At 36.9% G+C, this 26,530-nt stretch overlaps 2 protein-coding genes, 2 long non-coding RNA genes and 1 pseudogene across 5 annotated transcripts in view; 4 read left to right on the top strand and 1 right to left on the bottom strand.

The window, feature by feature from the left end:
* LOC144656643 (uncharacterized) lies at positions 1–6,836 on the top strand (annotated as a pseudogene). The gene is made up of 7 exons (XR_013571341.1): positions 1–535; positions 1,823–2,374; positions 2,985–3,374; positions 3,834–3,880; positions 4,059–4,095; positions 4,817–4,926; positions 5,672–6,836. The product of XR_013571341.1 is annotated as an uncharacterized LOC144656643 (transcript).
* Positions 1–26,530, top strand: part of LOC144656658 (uncharacterized) — a 523,850-nt gene that overhangs the window by 489,003 nt on the left and 8,317 nt on the right. The window lies entirely within an intron of this gene.
* LOC144656657 (uncharacterized) lies at positions 2,618–7,650 on the bottom strand. The gene is made up of 2 exons (XR_013571344.1): positions 7,546–7,650; positions 2,618–3,434 (listed from the first exon to the last, which is right to left on the bottom strand). It is a non-coding gene; the product is annotated as an uncharacterized LOC144656657 (long non-coding RNA).
* Positions 7,796–15,585, top strand: LOC144656653 (cell division control protein 42 homolog). Its single transcript, XM_078516901.1, has 5 exons — positions 7,796–7,923; positions 9,038–9,190; positions 10,029–10,101; positions 10,706–10,815; positions 13,265–15,585. Exons 2-5 carry the CDS (start codon positions 9,086–9,088, stop codon positions 13,550–13,552), a joined length of 576 nt encoding a protein of 191 aa, XP_078373027.1. The 5' UTR covers positions 7,796–7,923; positions 9,038–9,085; the 3' UTR covers positions 13,553–15,585.
* Positions 19,444–25,238, top strand: LOC144656652 (cell division control protein 42 homolog). The gene is made up of 4 exons (XM_078516900.1): positions 19,444–19,573; positions 21,547–21,619; positions 22,560–22,669; positions 23,322–25,238. The coding sequence occupies exons 1-4, from the start codon at positions 19,469–19,471 to the stop codon at positions 23,607–23,609; spliced, it is 576 nt and encodes a 191-aa protein (XP_078373026.1). The 5' UTR covers positions 19,444–19,468; the 3' UTR covers positions 23,610–25,238.

Here is a 26,530-nt window from a genome sequence, read left to right as displayed (position 1 = left end):
TTCCAAAACATTATAATGGCTTCCTGGCTAGATTAGAATGTCGAATTTTGTCACATCAAATCCAACAAAAGCGGCGTAAGCAGCACTAGAGTAAAATATAATGATTCCTTTGGAAAGTGCTACAGCTATATTGCCTAGAATGCCAACCGGAAGGAGCATAACTGGAGAATTTCCTTTGACAATTATCAAGCCTCCAATTGCAGATGTCAAATGCAGGACTCCATCGGCGATTTCTAGTCCCATTTATCGTCTTTTACGGAGTAGAAATCAACGTAGAAATAGCTCAGCTTCATCTGTGCGTAGCTGTGTAGTAACAAGGCTGAATGCAATCAATTCTTGCCCGAGAGAGTTGATGTTTTTGAACTGAAAGATGCCACACGTCAAAATTTGCAAGTCGAGTCTGTTTTGCGCGGTCATGCATGCACGTTTCCTGCCAACATCAATAAGTATCAAAAGAAACCAGTGCACTCGAGGCGGAACAGTCTTATTTCATCCGCTAAAGAACGCCGTGTCAGGGTAGAGGATGAAATATTAGGTGAGGATTAATGTTTGTTTAATTTAGTATTAACACATTGTATGATGCACCATTCTAGTCTAAACTCAAAATAGAAATTCTCCTCACCAATTGCATACATTTCGTTTTATGTCAGTAGTGAGAATTTAGTATAAGATCAAGACAATAATGGGTTTATGAACAGGAAATCTGGATTTGTCATGATCAGTCAGGCGTGATTTGTTGGCCTGTATGTACGAGATCAATATTTGGGCAAGACACTAGCTCTCGCAGAGTCTCATGGTTGTGAACCATTTGCACTGGTACATAAATAGAGGGATATTACATGGTTGCGGATATTACATGGTTTTCCAGTGAGCGCAGCGAACGAGTGGGATATCGATTTGAATGCAAGAGAAACGGGATAAATTTCATATCTCCAAGCAACCATGTCCGAAGATTGCCAACCATTTTCCTCACATTTCCGAAGATTTGCAAAATGTTGTCGGAAGGTCGTATGAATATTTCCGAAAAATTTTCCAAACTTTTTCGAAAATTTCCGAAGAATTCCGAAGATTGCCGAGGAAGATCCGAAATGTTTCGACTTAATATCGTTACTTTGGCTCATTCAGCATTGAAAAGGGCAAACTTGTCAGAAAATGTTTTGAAATCGATATCTTTACATGCGAAAATAACATGTTATTTTCGCTTGAAGATAGATTCTGCGAAAGATTTCCTGGTACCGGTATTTCACTGATGTTATATAATAAATATTTATACGTTGTACATCTAACATGTTATTAAGAAAGAGCCAGACAGATAACTCAATAGAGCTACATTTGTACAGCAGTACGACTTTATTACAGTATAGTGTCTTTGGACATTTTCAGATAATTTCTGATAAAACATGTAGAGTAGGGAGGCAGCGTGGCCGAGTGGTTAGAGCGCCGAACTTGAAATCTGAAGGTCCCGGGTTCAAGTCCTGTTCTGAACCACTATCCGGATTTCTTCCCCATAGCCCTTTCGATTCTCTTAGCCGATCTTGGAATGAGAAAACGGTGGGCTGCCTGGGGACATTAGGATTTTTAACCATTAATTCGAATTTTTTTGATTGCTGGAAGTCTACGGAAGTAGGATCATATATTATTTTGAAACGTCATGACTGCATACATGGACCGGAAGTCTTGAATCTAGGCTGGAAATTCTGTGTCCCCAGAGCCCTTCTTTCCTCGTGCCAAAGCCTGTATAAATAAAGTTGCTTTACCTTTTAGTAATTATTAGAACCTGTTTATTTTATTCAATTACCTTATGTATATTTTATAACCGCAGATCCTGGTGAAATAAATGAAGATGCAATGCAACTTCAGGCACAGAGAATTCTTATAGTGAAAACTGAACAAACAAAGAATGCGCCAGTGATAGAAATCAAACAGAATGACAATTCTCCTGAAATAGAAACCAAACAAAATGACAATTCTTTATTGAAGGAAAGCCAACAAACTGTGAACACTCCAAAGACAGAAAATGAGGAACAAAATGAGGATTCTACTAACAAAGAAATCAAACAAAAAGACAACTCTACAATGAAGGAAAGTAAACAAACTGTGAATACTCTGAAGACAGGAACCACTGAACAAAATGAGGATTCTCCCACATGTATGACAGAAAATAAACTAAATGAGGAATCTTCTGTGATGGAAACAAAAAACAATGAAAGTTCTCCAGCTTGTAAACAGGGAAATAAAAAGAATACAAAGAAATCAGGTCACAGTAAAGCCAAGAAAACAGCCAAGAAAAGGAGAAACTCCATGAAAAAATCTCCAGGAGTGACTGGTATATTTGCAAGACTTGTTGGTTCACATGGGCACAAGAAACACCAAGGTAAAAGATTAGGATTGTATTGCTAGCTAACTTAGTGTGGTATTCAGGGCTTAAAACTAATGGTAGCCAACCTCCCTATAGACTAGAAAGAATTTGGTGTTGGCTAGTAGGTTTTAGGCTTTCATTAGCCATTTTGGCTAGTGAAAATTTCAGGTAGTAAAAAATTTGTTTTGGCTAGAGAAATCAAAGCTGACACTTGTCACTGGGATAGTAAGCGAAGAAGTGTAGTCTCAAGCCCTGGTATCACAGAATATGAGATTATTATTTGTGTGTAGTAATTAATCTCATTAAGTACAGTAGGTTGATTCTCAGTTGACTTTGAAGTGACTTCCTAAACGGTATTTTATGTAAACAGCTTAATTCCTAAACAGTAAACTAGCTTACATGTACAATGGAGTTGAACATACATTGCAGCTTTAAAAAATTGGCAACCTATGTTCTCCTAAATGTTTTATGAAAAATTCATTTCCGGGCTTGTGAAAATTTCACTCTCACATGTTTTTGATTTGTACAATGCTAATATGTTCTCCCTTATCCAATTTATTACTAACGTTAAACGATACTGCAAATTAAAGCAATCATTTATTAATATTATTGTTTTTACTTATAGGTCAACCACTAAATTCAAAACAACAAACAGAGCCTAGAACAAATCTCCTACAATCAAAAGACAATTCAAGCAAGTACCTTAGCATACAGAAACTACAGGCAACTTATGCTTCAAAGAAAACTGACAACAAGGGTAATGCAGCTGTTCTTTTACCACGAGTATCTAACACCAGTTTAACTAAAGATAACTCTACTTGTATACGCAGTACATCTTCTTCTCCAAGGAAACAGCAACAGGAAGTAGAGAATGTTTCTTTTATTTCTCCACGACCGTCGCCACGGAAATTATTGAACTCTGATGACGATAAAGTGAAGAAAATCTATCTGTCTGATGCACATTCAGGAATGATCACAGGGATACCATGTGCTCCACCATGTACTCCTACAGTAGGTATGTACATGTATGTCCTCAAACCATATCTGTCCAGTGTGATTGACGTCCATTTTCTTCCTACAAGATCAATACAATGTGAAATAGATAAGTAAATATGAGAATACAGAAAACTATAAGCTTGGGAAAAATGCCTTTAAAAATTAAATCAGAACTAAAACTGATAACAAATGTGTCGAATTCAGTGGAAGTTTTAACTAAAGGTTTTGAGTTCATTATGAGAAGTACAAATGTTTTGAAAGTCAGAACTGATCATGAATAATTTGATACCTTTGGAAAGATTTTGTTCCACAAAATAAGAACATATATTAATTTAATCCTCAACAAGTATTTTAATACCTTTTTTGGGCTACAGTCTTAAACGTGACAACATTATTTCTATAGAGTGATCACACTGTAATTTGAGAAGCAAATGCCTCATTGATTCTTCACAATGTAATGTTTCTGTTATTTGTTTAGATGAACTAAAGAAAGTGGAATACATCCCTTCACTCACAGATGTCAAGGTACATAACTAATCATACATTTACTCTGCTTTTGTACATAAAATCAAGCTATATAAAAAAAAAAAAAAAATTAATTATTTTACCTTTAATATTTTTTAACAAAGTTCAATAAATTTTTGCACTCTTTGTTTATTGTTGAATGATTTACAATCTTATGCTGTTTATCTCATTAATCCAGAGCCAAAGAGCAATTAAATCAAGGCTTGTTACATTAGGTAAGTTGGTTCCCATTGACAACATAAAATAATTAATCTGGTGTGATATTGAAGCTACCATAAGGCTGGTTTACACAGGGTATAAGCAGTCAGGCATATACCTAACGAGATAGGAAGAACAATCACACGCTCTTCTTATGCTGTATTCACTTGGCGTAAGCATAACCACAAGCAGAAGAAGAACAGAGAGATTTTGTTTTCTCGGCGTTCTTTATGACATGTGAGGAGCCATAGAGCGGTTTTCACTTGAGTGTCGAGTTCTTTATGACATGTGAGGAGCCATAGAGCGGTTTTCCTTGGTGTCGAAAGTAATTTGCATTTGCTTTGGTCTTGCTTTGCTATGCTTAGTGATTGGTTTAAAAATCTCGCCTTTCTGCAATCGAAGTAAACCAAACCAATCGTGTCTCGCTCGCGCCGTTCCCCGCTTCGTGCCGGTAACATGTATTTGCTTCGAGTTTTGATTGGTTTACTGGATTGTCTGTGTCCTTTGTGATTGGTCAGAGTGATCACTTTGGTTTTGGTTTTACGACACTCAATTGAAAACTGCTCTAAGACGAATAAGTGTATTCATTTTGGGCTAATGCTCATGTCTTGCACTTATGCACAGTAAATAAATACCAGCCTATAAAATTATTCACATCTATGTCAGTAAATTGCAATGACATGCAGAACTTTTAATTTAATTGTCACCTCAAAGTGTAATTTGTTTTGGTTCCTTCAGGCAATAAAGTTAGAGCTGAAGAACAAAGAAAGAAAGAAAAGGCTTCAAAAGAAGAACAGAAAAGAGCTTATGGTGCTATTTTACAGCTAAAACAAAGACAGCGAGCTGAGGTATGTGACGTAATAAAACTAGTGATTGTAGTCTGACAATTTTTACATGTGAAGGCTTTTGAATACCGTAATGATTCGATTTAGCGCCCCCCTTCCAATAAGCGCCCCCTTCCGAATAAGCGCCCCCCTTCGAATGTGTTTTTGTCAATAAGCGCCCCCCATTCTTATAAGCGCCCCCATTCTTATAAGCGCCTCTATTGTAATAAGCTTTCCTATTGTGGATAACTGCCTCTACTGAAGTCATATCGACGTCGAATAGATAAACTCATCAACATTCACCACCGTACTTGTATATATTTACTGCTAAAATGAACAATTCTCTTAAAAGTAACTAACCTTTCAACAATTTTTTACTGTTACAGTTCGTGTTTTGTTAGTTATTTTAATATTTATTAAAGTTTTGTTTTGAACTTTTGGTTGTTTCTCAAAAAATTAAATAAGCGCCCTGTCCCGAATAAGCGCCCTGTCTCGATTAAGCGCCTTCTCTTGAGGTGCCAAAAGTAAATAAGCGTCCCAGGCGCTAAATCGAATCATTACGGTAAGTAAAGAACAATGAATGAACTTTTCTCTGACTTGCGCATTTCATACTTAGTGTTGAATTACTGGGTAATTAATAGTAGTACAATACATATTTAGGGCTAGAAGGGAGACTTGATTGTATAGATACATGTAAGGCAATAAAAAATATTTACTTTTTTCACTGCAATCATTCATTGTTATTGATACTGGTCAATTGTTTCAACAGATTTATGCTTTGAACAAGGTGATGACTGAACTAGAGAATGATAACTTTAAAAAATTCATGGAAGAACATTCTGCAGAGACGCTTCCTGTGTAGTTAATATCGTAATCTCTTACAAATCTTGATCAGCAATCCTCTCGATCACATGATTACTTGTCTTTAACACCTAGACTAACAATGCTCACAGTATTCCTGAATTATTACAAGCAATAGTTTGCTTCCATCTTTAAACTGAAAGACTTAAGGTCACATTTTTCTTGCGCCTAAATGATTTGTTCTTATATAAACTGATCTTCTCTCACTAGTATTACCCTGTGAAATTTTTTGTTGGGGTTCCCTCATTTTTACATACATGTACAATCATATGGTAGTTGGCCAGCAGACTGGAAATGTCTGCAACATTTTGATCCAAATCATCTATTGCATGACCAGTGACTAAATTGCAAATTAAACTTTCATCCCAAAATATTAATTTTTATTTTGAATTATTTTAAAAATAAGGCATTTCCCTTCCCAGAGCTGACAGGTCATGCAAACATCTGGTGCCCCCTTTAATTTTAGAATAAAATCATTAATTTATAAAAGACATAATTTTATTTAAAAAAAAATTAGAAGCACACATAATCTAGCTAGGAGGCACTTATCAAATAATATAGAAACATATTAAAATTACTGTGAACGAAACAATTGAGATACTAAATAATTTGAACAGTAACTACCATTTGGAAAATTTCTTTTTCTTTAGGACAAAAAAAACTCAATTGACAATCTTTTTAGACTAACTGGTTGCATTGAAGCCAGGATTTGGTAATCACATGTCAAATATTTTTGGACACAGTTGAACTAAACCTACATGTAATCTGGTCATGATATAGCAAACTGTATTTATAAGTGGTTGAGTTTCATTTTTATTTGAACTTGAAAAATTAGAGAGAAAAGAGAGCTATTTTAATTATATTTATCTACTCAGGTGAATATTTATATGGTATATACAACCTTAGTCGGTCAGTCTTTAGTTATTTATAGTGAATATTTACAGTGTTATGTAGTATATAATAGTCCTGGTAACGGGTATTTCAAAGATTCGAAAGTAAACAAAAACCACATCATCCACTTACGGTACAAACATTCTTTGTACATAAATCATAATAAAAGCACACTTAAAATATTTTATGTGTGATTTATTTTTGTTTTTACTCCCAAGTGATTCCATGCTACAGAAGTGGAAGATAATTTAAATGAACAAAGTTATTAAATTTTGAAATTTAGCAATTGTTGTTTTGGTAGGCAAGTGAAACACTTAGTTAATAATCAAATGGAAGTTGATAAATTAAGGTACTATAAATAAACTGCTGTAGGGAAGTTTGAAAACTGATGTTTTGAGCATTAGCCTTTCCAGGGGGGGGGGGGGGGGGGGGGTTTTCCCCCCCCCCCCCCAGGCCTTTCCTCAACCCACAATCCTTCACTATGCTCCAATGATGGGTTAATGCTCAAAACATCAGCTTTTCAAAATTTGCTACAGCGGTTTACTAACCCTTGTCAACTTCCAGTTGAAAATAAACTGAGTGAAGTCAATTTTCTCTGTGATGAAATGAAATATGTCATCAATTAATTATTCTGAATAGTGAAGGCGAAAAAAAAAATAACCTGAGTTTCAGGCTTTTCTAAAGAGGAGGTGAGGAAGGCCTGATACTCAGGTTATAAAAAGTAAACATCAATAATTAATTTGAATAAAAGCTTTTATTTTTTTGCCAGAAATAACGTTAATTTATTAAATAAAGAGATTATCTACCTGCAGTAGATAACCCATTTTGCCCAAAAAAATATACAACAAAATAGATATTAGCTCAAACAATGCTAAAGGGCAAATGGCTTACCGTAATCATTTCATTACCGCCTGAAAATTCGACGTTTCTACCTTTTATACTGTTGTCTTTTGCCAGCTATATCAGGAAAGCGCGGTTTTCAATTTTATATTCCCGGGTAAATTTAGCAATTTAGTAGGATTTTTTCTAACGGAGCCTGTGATTGGATACCTTTTCGCTATGTAACCTGGCTGAAGAAAAATAAACCAATCACAAAAGGCAATATAAACTTCAAGCTCGAGCCTCGCTTGTGTGCGATCTCTACCAACGCCCCTGGGAAACTATCAAAATATTGCTTCGGTATAAATTGTGGAATTTGTAGAAATAGTCAGATAAAAACCGATTCTAGTGAGTTTCTGGTGAATGAAAGGTGTTCATATTCAATAATCGGTGAGTATATCGTTTCTTGTTTTTAGTAAATCGTCGCTGTAACTTGTATATTTTAAAATGTGACTTATGCTAGGCATTAATACAGGCTAATGCTGGTATAAAATATTTGTCAGATCACAACTTTGTTATTCTGCACAGCTTGGGATTTTTGGCTCGTGCTTCTGTTGAACCTAATCTTTTGTGTGGATTCGTAAGAAAGATGCCATTTGGCGAATCGTAGCGAAATGGATATCGATCTTGTTGGTGTTTGAGTATGATGGCAAATCGCGAAGCTCTAGAATGTACTATAAGCTATATGAGAACTTGATCTATTCGATAATGAACTTTTTAAAATTTGGTGGTGGCTCTTTATAATTCGGATCCTCAGGCCCATTTTAGCTACCATTTAGTGCTATTTTTTCTTTGCTGCCTTCACTGTTCTGACGGTTGAGCTATGTAATTTATATTATCTGATTCAACTAATGTCATTTCAGTCAGTAATATTAAAAGCTGACTTTTTGGAGTCTCATTGACATTCATTTGGTATTTAGGGGTAAAGGCTAGAGCCACCCTATCATATTGTCATTATTACAGGTAACTTGTGATGAAGTTGTCTTTCAGATTTGCCGAATGACTACACAGTTTTATATATATCAGGAATTTTTGAAAAATCATTTTTACTAAAAATCAAAACAAAATTTACAGCTGCCTCTATTCGTGTAGCTGCCTACCGCAGCATTTATAAATAATAAATAATTCTAAAATTCAGTTCTTGAATGTTATAAATGTCATGCTGGGGTCCTTTTAATTACTACGGTGACCGTCCGGTGTAAAAGAATTTTTCATTGTCTATTTTCATATTATCATAATAAGAACTATATTTGTCAATTATTATCCTGTAGAATCGCACAGAATATTGCCTGACACTTAGCCGACGAGGCTGTAGGCCGAGGCGAATTCTGCAAGATTGAGCAGGATAATAATTTATGGTGTTTTTAATGGAGAACTTAGTCGCAAGGTTAAACTTTTGTTCATATTTTGAAAAGCAATAGTTTGCTGCATCTTTATAACTTTTCACTGACACAATGTGCAGTCTCTTAAAGATTCTCATAAATTTTTATAATTATATTTATAGGACAAAATACTGTGGCTGAAACTACTTAAGTCTTAGCATCGTGGAAATATGCAAACCATAAAGTGTGTTGTAGTTGGGGACGGAGCCGTAGGAAAAACCTGTTTACTGATTTCTTACACGACAAATAAATTTCCAAGTGAATATGTACCGACGGTAAGTTTGCTGTTAAAATTATTTCGCACCTAAGCAATTACTTTCCTAAGCGTCTGGTTGCCGCATTTATTATTTTGATGCTAGAGGTTTCTAATATGCTGACTTTTTAGATTGATGTACTTTGTAAGTTTACAGCTGAAAGGGGTTGAGGTCGGGTTAAGAGTTTTGACTTCAGGTTTCTTATAGCTGGTGTGATATTTGGCGTCATAGATATGCAAACAAAGTGTCAGTAGCCCTCATTACAACTTCTTGAGTGCTAAAAATGCTTTGATGAGCTCGTGTACATGAAGCTACAATGAAGTAGACATCACATAGCAGAACAGAACACATGCATTGCTGTAGCAAAATATGTGAAAGGGGCAGGGCTCGAGACTAACGGTAGCCAACTAGCCAAAGACTATTAAAATTTAGATTTTGGCTACCAGGTTTAGCATTCCTACTAGCCACTTTGGCTAGTGAAAAACTCAGAAAAGTCAACAGTTCTTGATAAAAATCAATAGATCTGACTAGTGAAAAATTTCTTTTGGCTAGTAAAATCTGACATGTCACTAGCCAATAAACCAGTGAGTTAAAAAGTTAGTCTCAAGCTCTGAGGGGATTACCGCTAATGGTGGTTTTTCTAAGCTAACAGATTAAAACCTTTACTTACCCCTCCGGAAAGCAGTAAATTTGAAAAGGTACTCAATTATTGGCCAGTGAGTCATACTCTGCAATGTACCTTCCCTTCCTCCTTAGCACGTATGTATTTTGAACAAGCTTCCATCTCATTAGACGCTACGTGGATAAATAAATGATTGATTGATTGACAGATTGATATTGATGCTTTTCTGCCTAACAGGTGTTTGATAATTACGCTGTTACTGTTATGATTGGCGGCGAGCCCTTCACATTAGGACTGTTTGACACTGCAGGTGAGTTCACATAGTATTAAATTTAGTTTTAATTAATGAAATATTTAACAAAGTAAACTGCCACAAGCTTAGCAGACTCTTCTGGTCAGCAGTGAAACTCACAAGCGTGGAACGTTGGAAAGGCTCAAGTGGTTTCTGTAGCAGTTGTTTTAAGCATTTCCCCACCCCACCCCCTCTCTTTTTCCCCCTTCCACTCAATCATCAGTGTGATGGGTGCCTGGAATTGAGGCTTATGGCTGGGCAAGGAACACTGCTTAGTGAAGAAATTATTCAACATGACACGAGCGTGGGACAAAGAAAAAATCTGGAGTCCCCGACGGGAACTTAGTTCGAACCCATCAGCCTCCCAGATACCGGTTGGGCGCTCTAACCAACTGAGCTACGAGAGACTCGTTGTGAGCTGGGCCAATTACTAGGTTGATATATGATATATATATTCTTTGTCCCACGCTCGAGCTCATGTTCGAATAATTTCTTCACTATTTATCCACTTTCGATTGCTTGAAATTTCTACCATCTTTATTATTTACGAACACTGCTTGTTGCTATTTTATAAATTTATGCAATATTATTTTATCATTTCCTTTTTCATTGCCTTTATTAGGGCAAGAAGATTACGACAGACTCAGACCTCTCTCCTATCCTCAGACAGATGTTTTCCTTGTCTGTTTCTCTGTAGTGTCACCGTCTTCATTTGAAAATGTTAAAGAAAAGGTAAAAGACAACGTTTCGCGGTTTATTTAGTGAAAGTGTTGACTCTGTGGTGTCTCAGTCTAGATGTCATTAAGCTCTTATTTCTCTTCAAAACATCACAAACAATATATCTGTTCTCACATTGCCTCTCCTATCCTGGGCTCAGTTGCTTAAAAGATGGACAGTGCTACAGTCTAAGCTCTGTTAATGGACACTCTCATAAGCAGACAGCCCGCCGCTTTGCTTGAAACCCCATTTTAACTCTCATACAACCTCTGTATTTTTACATTCTCTTAAGCGGAAATTCCCGTAAGCGGCCGCAGTCACTTTCACAGATTACGACTTAGACTTTTCTTTGTTTTTAAGCTCCCGTTAGTGGATACCCCGAAGAAAATCCTATAAAATACCCCTGTATGTTGTTTTTATCAATCCAATTCACAACGCCATTCGTCACAACGACTTTGCAGTAATTACAGTACCATATTTCAATGTTTGTTTTGTCGTCATCCATGTCCGTCCAGTTATTGTTAGCTGGGTAAGCTCCCGTAAGCGGCCATCTATCCCCTATCCCTCTAGTGGCCGCTAGCAAGAACCATTTTTGTCAGCGGCCAGCTCCAGTTACAGACACTTTTTTCCCATCCCGAGGGTGTCCGCTTACGAGAGCTTCAACTGTGCCTACCAGATAAATCACTGTCCAGTAGATAAGTGTTAACAAAACATTACTAAGCTATCCACTGGATAGTGATTTATCCGGTGGACAGCAATATCCATCTTTTGAACAACCATGGCCAGGAGTATAAGTATGTACTAACATAACATAACATAACATAAAACATTATTTATCCTCGAATTTAATATAGCTAAGACAAGCTAGTTTCTTCGAGAAACAAGTGAAATATATATTAAAAATAAAAAATAAAACAAGTAAAGTAGAAATAACAATATTATTATATCCGTTAACTACTTACACATTAAAACTATATAAAAATACAAATTTACAAAGTTTGTTCTATTCACCCCCTCCCCAATGATAAAAAATCTTAGCTAAAAGTACATTGTCGGATTGCTGTAATGAAGTCATTTAGTGATGTCGCAGTTTTTATAATTTCTGGTAATGAGTTCCAAGTCTTTGCAGCAAAATAGCTGAAAGATTTTAGTCCGTATGTTGTAGAAGACGGCTTCCTTAAATGAAGAATATCACTTCCCCTTAGGCAGTAAGTTACAGAACGCAGGGAGAAGAGATCTTTTAAATACTGCGGGTAATCTTGCAAAAACAGGCATTTAAATATAATGATGAGCATGCTGTGAATCCGCCTGTCACTGAGGGTTACACTACCTATCTGCTGCAGAAGTACTGGTAAACAGTTGGTGCAACTTGACATGTCTTGGTAATCTTGAGCTTGACTGCCCAGCACTCCATCCAGGGAAGAAGTGTAATCTTATAATTAACAAATTAATCTATAGAAACCAAGGTTAAGGGCTGACCTATGAAGCCACTAGGCTCTACCTTAATTAGTTGCTGGATGTTCAAAGAGTGGTGGTGTGAAATCTGGATTGAGCGCATGGGGTTCAAGCCCTGGCTGGGGTCATAGGGTCATGTTCTTGGGCAAGGCACTTAACTCCCATAGTGCCTCTCTCCACCCAGGTGTATAAATGGGTATTTAGTAAATAAACATCTTCAAGGGGCTGGTATATTGGAGCATAATGCCCGAGGCTGAAAGATTGTCGCGCGGCAACTGAAATTTTGAGGACAATCTTTCAGTCAAGGGCATTATCCTCCAATATACCAGCAAGCCAAAATGGGGTTTATTTATTTTATAACCCTCTGATTAATTTCTACAACGCCCTTTATCGCCAGTAAATTTATAAGAAAAACCAATGTAAGAAACCCGGCGTAACTGTGATTGAAACAGATGTAAGTTGATTGGTTTACGTGATTTTTTAACTCTGTGATTTCAGTAAAAGCTAAAATTGAATAAGGCGACTTTATTCGTTTGTTTTGTGATTGCCTACAAAATCGGGCGACGGATATCAAATCGGACGGGGTATATGCGCTGATACCCGTCGTCTGATTTTGTACCACGTGATCTACATTTTGTCCAATGAGCGCGCGCAAAAATTAATGGGTGGGTTATAATGGCAAATATAATGCTGCGGGAATCCTTCAATGGATTTTCATCCCATCCAGGAAAGAGTGGAGTTACTACTGGTTGCCTCATGCTAGGGAATCCAGGATAAGCTCCGGCCTGATGGACCACTAGGCCCTGAACGCATACTGTTCAAAGAGCAGGTTGCTCAAAGGGCAGATAACACTATCTACTGGATAAATCACTAACTAATGGCTAAATGTTAACAAAGCTTGCTATTTTATCCACTGGATAGTAATTTTTTCTGGTAGATAGTTACATGAACCCCTTGAACAACTAGGCCCAGAGCTTAACTAATTCAATTATGTTGTTTTCTGTCTAAGTGGGTTCCTGAAATCACCCACCATTGTCCAAAGACACCATTTCTACTTGTTGGTACGCAAGTTGACTTGCGGGATGATGCTGGGACGATAGAGAAACTGACGAAGAACAAGCAGAAACCAATAGCTGTAGAGAATGCAGAGAAATTAACTCGTGAGCTGAAAGGTGTTAAATACGTAGAATGCTCTGCACTGACGCAGAAAGGCTTGAAAAATGTTTTTGATGAAGCAATTCTAGCCGCGTTGGAGCCTCCTGAACCACCAAAGAAGAAGTTTTGTTCAGTGCTTTAAGGGGTGAAGGATGAGTATATATAATCACAAAGATATTTGCTGTTTGGACTCAAAATAGCAGCAGTTTTGGATGTTCCCCAAACAATACTGCAAAACTGGTATCTTTTATGTCTGATACAATGCACTTACAGTAAGATCGGTCAGTAACTTTTGACATCTTTTCTATTGGTTTCACAACTGAGTTGCTATGCAAAATGATGAAATCATTTCTGTAAGCTGTTTGCTGATCCCCCAGGGGGTACACGAGGTTTCAAGTGACGGGGATGATCAAAGGATTTTTTGGGGTTAGAAATTTTCGATTCTGGGATTTTTTGGGGTAGGAAAATTTGGCAAGTATCTTTTATTTGAGCAGGGATGTTTTTGGGTATTCAAAACAATCTGAAGATTTGTGATAGTGCCTTGGCAGCGTAGTTCTGCGAATAAAGTACAAACAAGTGTGTTTTGGTGTTGATTTTTGAGGGGTCAAATTTGGGTTTAGGGATTTTTTTGGGATCATTTTGGAAGTCCTAGGGATCTTTTTTGGTCTTGATTTTTGCCCCCATTCGATCATCCCCGTCACTTAAAATCCCGAGTACCCCCTGTGGCTGAGCCCTTTGCATAAAATTGTCACATCGTAGAAAATTTGCTATGTTGGATGGCAAGCTTATTATTATTAACGCACTGGGACATCCAAGAAAAGTCAAGCTTGATTAGGTAAAGTCCAGGGTTGTAGCTAAGAAAACACTTATAGCCGGCTCATTAACAAGCCCACCTTGCTTTTCTGGCCTTGACAGCTCTAAAATGGTACCCAGGTCTTTGTTTTTGTGTGCATTTTCAGCCGAATTTTACGGTTCTCCCTCAGCCAGTGAAATTAGCCGGCAGCCAGACCTTAGCGACATCCCTGAAAGTCGCTTTGTTTTGGAGGCTGTCACATTCTTTTGCCATCTAGCAAGGCGGATCAGTTTTGTACCATGTGATTGCTGTATGCAAAGGACCCATCACCTGGGAAGCTTTCAAAAAACAACAGAAGTTGTCAAAAGTTAACTTACGATACTTCAGTCTGTTACTTACCAAAAAAAGAGGTTGCTTAGAATTTCAAATGGCATTTAGCTGGGGTAAGAAAGGGCAGATGGCCAGTCCATTTGATATACGTTTTGTAAAAATACACTTTATTATATGCATTGGGCAATTTCTTATTAACGGTGCCCTTTGACATTTGAGTCAGAGTATGGTCAGTAAAATATACCGCAAAGCAGCTGAACATGGCACTAAGCCATACTTGGGTGTGAACAAAGTCATGCTCTATTTATATAAATAATTTAAATATCATACCGCAAAAGTAATTTGCAAGAATTTATCACCATAAGATAGAGGGGAAGATAGCTTAAATACAATATTTTATAAGCTCAGTTAAAAAAAAAAAATTGGTGTGTGCTTTGAGGTGCAGGCCTACCAAAAACAAGCATTCCCTTCTCTCCCCTCACCCTCCCCCACAAAAAATATAAAATAATAAAAGAGGTCGCTTTTATTCAATGTTTTCCTGCCACTTTCTCCACCTCAATTGTTCCCTTTTTGGGCTGCAAGGATTAAAGAGGCCCTGCCAGGGTAAATTCCGACAAGCGACATGGCCCAACTTGATGAGAAGTGTGATAAACAGCAAAACGAACATTTTTAAATTAGACAAGCGATATGAGATCCCCCCTGGCAGGGCCTTGTTATAGGAACACAGAATCATGCAGTTAGAATGCTGTCATATAGCAGTGCTTTTTTAAAGGTTTAAACCACGACTTATACTGTAAACCTATTCAGTGAAAGAATATGATTAAAGAGAGAAAACACTTATAAGTAATATACAATTTATTAACAGCATCAAAATATTATAATTATTATATAAATTTTTAAATTAGGCAGTTTTTACATTTTTGTATAATATTTTGTAGTCAAATGTACTGAAGAGTACAGAAATGATGTTAGATTATGAGGTTTTGAAATTTAAATGTGAAGCATATAAAGAGTAGTAATTTAAGAAATAAATTTTTTGTCCACTTGCACAAGTGACTTCTCTGTTTCCAATATGTACAACTGTGGCAATAAGTGATTTCTTTTTAGTCTTTGGAGAATTAAAAGGATACTGCTGCATGTTGTCGAGAAGTCGCCATTATTGTTCATTTTATTGCTTTGCAATAGTAGAAGTAATATAATTTCAAAACAAGTCTTGAATGGAGATCAAAATGTGAGAAAAAAATCTTTATATTAGGTTCTCTGCATGCAAGGACTCAGAAAAGGATAGCTTGGAAAAACACAGTTTAAACCATTCTCATCCCCATAGCCCTTTCGTTTCTCTTAGCCGGGTTGGCACGAGAAAACGGAGGGCTCTGGGGACATAGGATTTTTGAATTAATTCGAATTTTTTTGATTGGCTGTTTGGAACAAAGAATTCCTAAACGGAAGTCAAAAATGTAACAACTTTCTCATACATTCTTTTGAAACGTCGTGACTGCATACATGAAGACCGAAAGTCATAGAATCTAGGACTGGAAATCCTGTGGCTCCAAAGCCCTTCTTTTTTCGTGCCAAGGCCTAGCCGGCTAAGAAAATCGAAAGGGCTATGGGGACGAGAATGATTTTTAGTCACCAGGAGCTCTGGTACTTTTTTGTACTCTTCGGGTTCGTTATGTGTGTGTATAAATTTTTGTGCCCCCCCCCCCCACCCCCTTTCCCTCCATAGCATTCAACCTGACGTTGATCTATTTTAGTTCTGAGTAAGATGATTTTAGCCTTGAAATAAAATACCTTTTTATAGGAATATAATGAGGCATTTTAACAACGCGAACAAAATTCACGCGTAATAAAATTAACATGAATTTAAGAAAAGTTCTGGTTAAATGCTTATAGTAAACGTGTTTATATTAATTAACATAAATAAAATTAACGCAATTTTTTAAAATTCGCGTTAATAACATGCATCGTTACTTTCCTATAATAAGGTATGTCTCTAGCTATATTGAGCTCCTGTAGGCACCCCAATAGACCATTTGCATTATGACGTAAAAGCGCAAAGGCTTCTGGTAGTTGTAGTTAGGTTCGCGGGAAATTTTGAATTGTTGTCATCAAGCCTGTCGTGATGGAGGTAAAGTAAATTACTCTCACCGAAAAAGGTGTCCCTAAGGCGTCATTTAAAAGGCAAAAAGCAACCTCTCAGTATAAAACCAAGTCTGTTAAGAAAGTCTGTATGAAAGAAATTGTATATTTGCTGGGTTGCGTTTTGTAGTGAAGTTTCAACGAGTGTTTCCTCCAGTCGAGTCTCAATCGCGCTGTTATTTAATTATATTCCTTAAGCTTTTGCTTGCCAGGTATTTTCAAATAGCATACGAAGACGCAATATTTTACCCTTTCTAAACATTGGGGAGTACAGTACATGATGTCTGCACTCGTAAAAATCTTTGAGGCTCAATTTTTAAAGTCTCACAAGTAATCGCTCATCAACAAAATTATGTAAATAAAATTATATTTGCTCACACGTACGGCCCACGCTCGTATTGAAACCACAACACCAAATCGACGAGTTGACATTTTCAGTACAAAAAACAAGAAAGCTTCTTTGTTAAAGAAAATTGCAATTACAGTTCAGTTTAAATTTGACGAGAAAAGAAATACAATTTTAAGATAAATAAACAAACAACCTGTATTCACCTGCACAGGGACAGCTGACAGGGAAGTTTTGATTGATCAGCTTGAAAATCCTTTATCATTGACCCTTCATGATTCATTGCTGAAGCTCGATTAAACGAGGAAAATTATTTGACTCGTTTCTCGGTCTCACTGTAAAAATAAATTAAACTAACCGTCCCGCCGAGTAATCATGATATATGGTAAATTTTCTAAGCTTTTCAGTCAAGAATTAATTCACCTGCGATCGATGGAAGCGATCGTTTGTTGAACGTTTGAAAATAGATGATGAACAAAGTCAATGGCTTGCCTTGCTTTCACTTGATTCCACACAAATTTAATCATATTCTAGACTCGTCCTTTCAAGCAATCTGTTTCCAGTGCGCGATTTTTTGAAGCTGTGATTTTAGGATAAAATTATTTACGAAGAGAAGTTGTCGGCCGCGATGAATGAAATTCTACCAAGTCAACTCCGCACACAACGTACATATTAAACTTACTTGAACACGAACAACATTTGTCAGTCAAGTTTCATTCCAAAGCTATCATCCTGTTTTCTATATTTTTGACAGGTAACTGAAATATAAATGTATAAGCAAATTTCGAAGCTACAAGAGCGTAAACTTTAGCAGCTCAGCTTCAAATAAATGTCGTAGATGCCCACCTTCCCGCTTGGCTGCCTTAGCCAATCACAAGCCAGAAATGGTGTTTTCCCGCGAACCTAACTACAACTACCAGAATTCTTTGCGCTTTTACGTCATAATGCAAATGGTCTATTGCAAAGGCCAGATACTTTTTAGTTTTATGCGGGAGAACCTGTAACTCCAAATTTTCCAGAAGCTTCTCGCTAATTCCTTAGTAAACTTTGGCTTTCAAAACCCCTCTTCCTCAGAATTTGCAAGGACCTTTGGACAGATATGAATATTCTCTGGAACCCCATAATTATTCTGAAGATACAATGAAGCCTTATAAAGAACTCTGCATTTTCCAATTCTGAACTTTACCCTAAAAAAGAGCAGTTAGCCTGGTAAGTAGAGACAAGCAAAATACTGTACTGTAGAAAGCAAGAAAGTACAAGATTAAGTCTCCATTTAATTTATGTTTCATTAAACAACTTTTATTAGTTTGCCTTCCTGTCACGTCAATTATGAGGAAGTGAACTGGCACAAATGAAAAGTTTTCACTTTATATTCTGCGGTAAATTTAGAAATTGCAACACACTTTTATAACGAATGCTTTCATTGGATAATTCCAAACGGTGTAACCTGGCCCAATAAAGGCGAACCAATAGCATTACGCGATAGAATTTCGCCCCCTTAGCCTCGTTTGTATGAGGCACTACTCCTCGAGGGCCCCCCGCCAATTCGCCAACCAACGCCCCTGGAAAGCCGGACATCTCGTTGCAAAAGTGGAATTCATGGAAAAAGCGGTAGTTATATAGTTGAGATACCCGCTTCTCTGACAACGTTTCTAGGGCATTAAAGACGTTTACACTCAATTACCGGTAAGTGTAATATTTCCTCTGCTGTATATCCTTCTGTGCAACTTGTAGTATCGGCCAGATTACCTCGTTCGCTTCGATTTTACTTGTCGTAGTCCGCCATTTCTTGCGACATGCATGGCACAGATATTTTGTAATGATCTAACTCTCTCGTGTGGTTTCGAGAGATTGATCGACTGTAAGAGGTTTTACTGGCCAGAATGGATGTTTATAGTGATGTTACAATGTGAAAAATCGTTTAAGTCTCGAAAACAAGCATACGGAATCCTTCATTCCATCGGAGTGTCGTCTTTAGCAATTTTGATTGTGAAGTTGTGAAAGTTTCATTCATTGTATTCAAACTTTATTTGAGCAGCCTTGTGTGTCAGCACTGTATTATAGCAGCTTAATATCTTCCTAACATCTTCGATAAGACTGGAGTAAATCCAGAAAAAGCACCCCTTCTTTATAAACCTTCATTTCTAAACGCACAGACATTTTTTCTTCGCTGTTTGGTTTGCAATCGACTCAATTCAAAATTCATTACTTGACAAACAGCGGATCCCCGTTCTTTGCGGTATTACACAGCCATACAACAAACCTTAAAACTTTCCAATTCAAGGCGAACCTTGTGCTGTCTCGCTTTATGCTTGTAAATATGTTACAAAATATGCCGGGGCAAGCGAGTGCTTTGTTGACGTTTGTCAGGCGAAGTTCTAATCGTATCCAATTTATTTTCAGGATTTCCACAGAAGCCGAAAACCATAAAGTACTAATATCTTAGCAGTATGCAAACCATAAAGTGTGTCGTAGTTGGGGACGGAGCCGTAGGAAAAACCTGTTTACTGATTTCTTACACGACAAATAAATTTCCAAGTGAATATGTGCCGACGGTAAGTTTGCTGTTAAAATTATTTCGCACCTAAGCAATTACTTGCCTAAGCGTCTGGTTGCCGCATTTATTATTTTGATGCTAGAGGTTTCTAATATGCCGACTTTTTAGATTGATGTACTTTGTAAGTTTACAACGCGAATGCTTCATTTTGAAGCAAAATCATTTTATTGACGAGTGTATAATTTTCATGAGCATGTGGTCCACTGTTCTAACTGAATGTCTTCGAGAATAGTTTTAACAACTTGTAGGTAAAGTGTAAACATTTAAGAATCAAGATTGTACAATTCATATGCCAGGTTTTTGTCTATAAATACACTGTTTTATTATAACTGATTCATGCGAAGCTATAAAAAATATTCAAGTTTTAAAAAATATTGGTAGGGTTTTAGTGATGCATTTAATTTAGCCAAAGAGGTTATCTTCTACTTTATCATGATAATTTTAAGTGCAGTAGCTTAAATTTAGCTGCCCATTTTCAATTAGATGAATAAAAAGATATAAAGAGGAAAGAGACATCTTGTAGACAATTTTTTCCAAGATGGTATTAAAACATGCTGCTAAAAAAAATGGGGTTAAAATAGTCCTTTCATGTTATATCAGCTCTGTGTGAACCTTTTTAGCCCATTGTTTGTTTGAATGTTATGGTTTGTTTGTGTGTAATATGTTGTTATGGAAAACTGATCAGACCATGCATGCTATATTTATTAATAGCACTCATTTCTCTAAGGAGGCCATATGTGTGGACTGCGATGTCTGTTGTGCATTTGACAGTTTCTGAATTGTGGTTAAAATAGCTTTAAAAGCTTTTTGGTGGGATGTAAGATAAGAAAGTCTGGGTGGTACTGCTAAATAATCATATTGTTGGAAGATATGTGTTAGGGTTTCCATCTATTGATATTGGTTGAGGGTGGGAACATGATCTGTACTCCATTAGTTTAGGCAAGTTCACTTACACATTGAGGTAAACAAAATGCTAGCTAGAAGGCCGACACTCACAGTAAAATAGATGTCAGCAAGCCTGTATCTAGACTATGGGTAGTCTGATTTCTTTTTTCTTATGAACAGTCAAGTGAACATGGGAGAAAATTACTTTGCCCGCAATGCAAACTATACAATCACATAGACTTGAAATGTCGTAACAAGGCCTTTGTGTTTTCACATCTTCTTGTGGTGTTTGACATTCATTTGACAAATTTGCTGTTCTCAGCAAATTTTCATATATTTTCTGTTATATTGTCGACTACTGTCTTTATTTGCTTATGCAGCTTAGGAGTAAATATTTATCAAGGTCAATGATTCAGTGGAAATAGTAAAATATTACTAGTGCTCTAGCAGTGCCCAGGTGCCATGGGCAACTCACTTTTGTCTTTGGGCGACTTGTATAACTTTGCTACTTCAAAAGCTTTTAAGAGCTGGGCACCCAAGATTTCTTACATAAGAGCCTTTGGGCAGCCTGCAATTATTCAAAGAGGACAGCTTTGTTATTGTCGCTATTTTGAATCAGTACTGATTCATTGATAATGTTGTATCTTTGTAGTTATAGCACTTTTTCTAACATGTACATACTACCAGTATTTACCCATTTATTCCAATACTGTAGACAACCTTTGATAACTTTGATATCCCAAGGTCATTACCAAAATGCTGAATTTTTTATAGCATTCCTTGGGGGATTTATGAAGCAAATTTTTCATTAAGCAAGTATAGGAGTGGAAGCACTACCCATATGTGATGGTTAAATTAGAACAATGACCAATTCGAGAACCACCACAAAGAAAATGAAATTTAAAGTTGATGCAAGAGTTTTAATTATCCAGAAGCTTCCTTCACTAGACCGGAATGTCGTAAATGGTAAAACTTTTACAATCAGATGCAAGTTTGTTGCACCCTGAGTTCTGTGTGGAATTTTTTGGGTCAATTCCGGAATGAACGCGCAATTAAGTTTATGAATGTTTTTCGTTCTTTCTGTAGGTGTTTGATAATTATGCTGTTACTGTTATGATTGGTGGTGAACCATACACGTTAGGATTGTTTGATACTGCAGGTTAGTAAACTTAATAAACCTTTGGTTTGATTTACTCCAAGTCGCTTGTGTTGTGTTGGAGTTGTTTGAATAGATCACTTACCAAAAAGTACTATAAAATTGTGTGCGAAAGACCATGCAGAAATGATTTGTCTGCATGAAGTGCACCCTAAAATCTACAAATGGTTTGGTCCACGATCAAATGCCAATTTGATTTTCAGGCCACACATGCCCAACAAGCAACTTAGAGCAAGTGAGAAATTTCTTTATAAAGTACATGTATTATTGACTGCTGTTTTCCATGCCTCTGAACCAGCTATTACACATTTTACTCTTTCTTTTGTAAGCCTGGTCATTTTGCCAACTTCTTATAATTTAACAGTATTACCAGTTTACCAATATAGGAAACTACTAGTGTATTTACAATGATCTTTCTTTCAAATTGGCATTTTAAATATACTGTGACTGCATACAGTGTATGACAGTTTTAAAAAACAACTATGAAATTATGAAGAAATAATGATGCGTATTGTTACTTTTGTGTTGGAGATTTTAAATTGCCAAAATTGTCATGTCATTGGGTTTTCCCAGACTTGAAGTAAAAATATTTATTTTTGTCCCCGTGCGACTGTAACTAAAATGTTTTAAACTGCCACCTGTCATGTTTACCCTCGAGCTACAGTTGTGGTATATTGTGGGTTAGGATCAGTTACTGCATACATTCATTTGCATAATTTGTTCCTTGGAGTTGTTTATTTTTGTAAGAAACCAGAACCACCATTGGGTATGTGAATTGCAATTTTGCATTCTAAACAACCCACTTAGCTGGTTACAGAAAACTGTTGCCTATTGTAGTACAGAACAGAAACAACATTAATCTCTCCTTGCCACTGTTGTGGCAAAATGTTCATTTTTGGAGACAATGTTTGTTCATTTTTATTCTGTGTTTTGTACTTTACAGGTCAAGAAGATTACGACAGACTCAGACCTCTTTCCTATCCTCAGACAGATGTTTTCCTTGTCTGTTTCTCTGTAGTGTCACCGTCTTCATTTGAAAATGTTAAAGAAAAGGTAAGGAAGCATTTTATGCATTCTTTTCTTGTGGTTAGGAGATTTTGTATGACTGAGACAAGTATTTGGTTGGTTTTCAAGCTACATTTCCATATTTGTTGACATACACAGATACAGGGTCCAAAATTTATGGTCGCCCAGTTGTCAGAGATGACTAGAATTTAACTCTGACAACCAAATCGCAGAACATAGTTGCCTATTGGACGACCATAATTCAAGCTGCCAACCTCCTGAAAAATGAACAGTTAGTTTGTTCCTCTATTTCAACACATCTGAGAATAACAAGGACAGTGAAAGGAAACAAGAAGATGCATCAAAAGATTCAGAAATAGAAACTTGAGATTTAGAAAACAAGAAAACTCAAACAGAAACCTCCGAACCTTAACAAAACTCACGGCTTCTAACATTTCAGTCGCAGTGAAAAACTGGTTGACTGTGGCTTAACTATTCTGAAGATACAAAGTCTATGACCTGCTCATATTGCATAAATTGTATATTAAGGCATGCAGCTTTTATTGTTTGGCAACTAGATTTCATCTTGGATGCCTAGATCTGAAAAGATGGTTGTCCAATGAATCTACTTCAAAAGTTAATTTCGGACCCTGAGTAACATGTACTTTATAGCTAATCCTGCTTTTCATTTGTGTTTTAGTGGGTACCAGAAATTACTCATCACTGTCCAAAAACACCATTTCTCCTCGTCGGCACCCAAGTTGACTTGAGGGATGATGCTGGAACGATAGAGAAACTGCAAAAGAACAAGCAGAAACCTATAGGTGTTGAGCCTGCAGAGAAGTTAGCACGTGAGCTGAGGGCTGTTAAATATGTTGAATGCTCGGCATTAACACAAAAAGGCTTGAAAAATGTCTTCGACGAGGCCATCTTAGCAGCCTTGGAACCTCCAGAGCAACCAAAGAAGAAGAAATGCGTATTGCTTTGAGAAATAGACTGTTAAATAATGAGGAGAGAACACTTATTTGTCATCTTGATTCAAGTGGACAACATTTCGATTGTCCACACGCAAAATTAGTACTTGTTCAGAACTGAAATTTATAAAGTGTGGATAAAGTGTACTGAAGAGAAAATAGCTGTATAGGATATCACTAGCAATTACTGGGAGGAATCAGAAATAAGTTCTCTTTGCTAGGAAGTTTTGAGTAAGGGAAAGAGCACACAGCTCACCTTCAAGTACCTGCAGATAGCTTGTGCCTTGATTGAAACTTTTGCTCAACTTTGTTACTGCATTACTATCAATACAAAATTTTTCGCTGCTGATAAAAGGCAAGAACATGTAGTTCTTGTTGACTGTTAGGATATAATTTTATGTGGTATAAAGGGGACATAAATAATTTGAATAGCACGATTAAAAAATCAAGAACCCCTAAAGTGCCACAGAAGTTGACCTCTGGCTTTTGTGTACATTTTATGTAACATTTCTTCTAGAAATTTATGGAAATTACAGAAGAATGAACTATGTTGCTTCAACTTCAATGTTAATAATTATTTTAGGTCACTATTTGTAGCCACTTTGTTTGACCAATAATTGGTCAAACAATGTCTTTTGATTTATTAATAATTGAGTTCCAAGTGTTCGATGTAATACACCAAGCACTCTAGAGAGCCTTTCATGTGTAACATAGAGAGTTGTATCATTATTCTTGAAATATATTGGAACAAGAAAACTACTTTTGTATAGCATGTTTCTTTCATTCTGATCTTAAGTATTGATGAAACACAGACTTGGTTTGGAAATACAACTTGAAACACTTTCTAGAGTGTTTGATAGATCGTCTCCAACAAATAATAAACTTAAGGGAAAACAGGAGTAAATTTGTGAGATCTATGTCAATTTAGATCAGAGGTTAGTTATAGCCTGCGTGGCCAGCGTTCGAAGGGGAGGGAGAAGGGGAGTTCAAGCGTGAAGGGTGAGAGAGAGAGCGTTCGAACTACCCTTCTCCCTCCCCTTTGAACACTGGCTATGCAGGCTAGGCTAGTTACATTTACAATTTTCTTTGTTTTCACTTAATGAATTATTAATGAGTTTGAGATTGCTGGCTTTCAGAGCTGACCTTGTTTTGCTTTTTCACAGGCATGCTAACTTACAAATTCTGGTTTGGTTTAGAGAATCTGGCAAAAATGTTACATTAAATATTTGTTACTTTATCTCTTTGAACTGCATGCCTGACTTGTGTCAAATATTCTTTAAAAAAATCGATACGGATTGCTGGGTAACATATTCAAAATGTTTAAGAAATATATATCTTGAAGGTTCTTTGTCATGTAAAGTCAAATTTATAATTCCTAACTTGTTTTGTGTGCTGTATTTATTTTTATTCAAAATTATTAATGTTATTGTGTTGAATTGTGACTTGACTAAAAATTGCTCGATAACTTTGATCAAATTCTGCTTGTTAGCAGTAATTTATTGTTTGGATACAAACAGTGAAATATTTGAAAAGGCCAGACTGATGTAGTGTACTGTGTAGACTGAGATTTTGTAGGAGTCTGTACAATTCAAATTAAGGAAAAGTCAAGAATCATTCTGTTCAATAAATTAATTGCAAATGCATGCAATTTGGATGTCTTTATATATTACTCGAGTGGGAGGCGCGGTGGCCTAATGGTTAGTGCGCTCTCCTCCCGAGTCGAATAGCCCGTTGTGTTCTTGGGCAAGACACTTAACTTTCACAGTGCCTCTCTCCACCCAGGTGTTTAAATGGGCACCGGCAAATTTACTGCCAGGGGGGGGGGTAATCCCTGCGATGGACTGGCATCCCATCCAGGGGGGAGTAGCAATACTCTCAGTCGCTTAATGCTACGGAAACCAGGATAAGCTCCGGCTGTATGAGCCACTTGAATAAAAATAACCCTACTTGCTCGAACACAGGCTTTACCTTTTACTTTTTACTTCTATATTACTCGTAGCAGCCAAATGAAACTGAAACTTTAGGATGGTCTAGCCTGGGAATACAGCTGCTTCTCGTCTGCTCGGTTACTAGTAGCGGAAGTGGTGTGAGGCGGCTGTATGCGCAGGCTGGAGATGGTCAACAGGGACGGCGGAGCATTTTTACAACTGGGGGGGGCTGACTAGTGACTTCGGAAGTGAGGGGGCTTAAAAGACTCTTCTCTTATTGACACTCTTTATTTTTTCGGACAAATTCTGGGGGCCCGGCTAAGGGCCCCCTGGATCTCCGCCGTCCATGGTCAAGAGGGGTCTATAGCAAATAGGTGCTATACAAATGAGTATTACCGATATTTTCTAGCCCACCCTTAGAACTTTTAACCCTAACAAGCTTTTGTTTGGTGCCTGGAAATTTAAAAATAACAATGCATAAAAAAATAAAAAGGTTCTCTTTATTTGCTTGACCTGTTGGAAGATCTCCCCCCCCTCCCCCCCCCAGTGTATTTTATGAAAATCTAATGGGAAGCTCCCTTAAAATTCCAAACTTGTTCTCGAAGGCCAAAAAATAGTTTACAATAGACTGACGCCAGCAGGACCTGCCAAACAAGACACTGCACTGTGATGGCTAAGACCAGGAATTCATGGTTCTCTATCGAATCGACAAAACTTTTGCGTTAAAGTATGAATCTTACCACCCAAGGAGTATTCGGTAAAGTTTACGCCTACCCCCCCCCCCCTTAAAAATAATAATAATTATAAATAAAATCTGAAATTCAAGAAACTCCCGAATTCTCGAACTAATTTTTGTTTCCCTCGGATGGCACTTCTCTGAAACTTTACATGTATCTCCGATTTCTAAAACTTCCTGATTTCAATTCTAGCAATTTTCGTTTTCCCTGTGATCGATCTGGCTGATGATTTCGTGCCCGTGACTCAGCTATGAAGACTGGCACTAGTCT

Source organism: Oculina patagonica, chromosome 6 (genome assembly GCF_052425735.1).
Source record: "Oculina patagonica isolate OP01 chromosome 6, crgOcupat, whole genome shotgun sequence".
Taxonomy (NCBI): Eukaryota; Metazoa; Cnidaria; class Anthozoa; order Scleractinia; family Oculinidae; genus Oculina; species Oculina patagonica.
The sequence above is the reverse complement of the archived record's forward strand: the minus strand, read 5'-3'. Positions and strand labels throughout refer to the sequence as shown.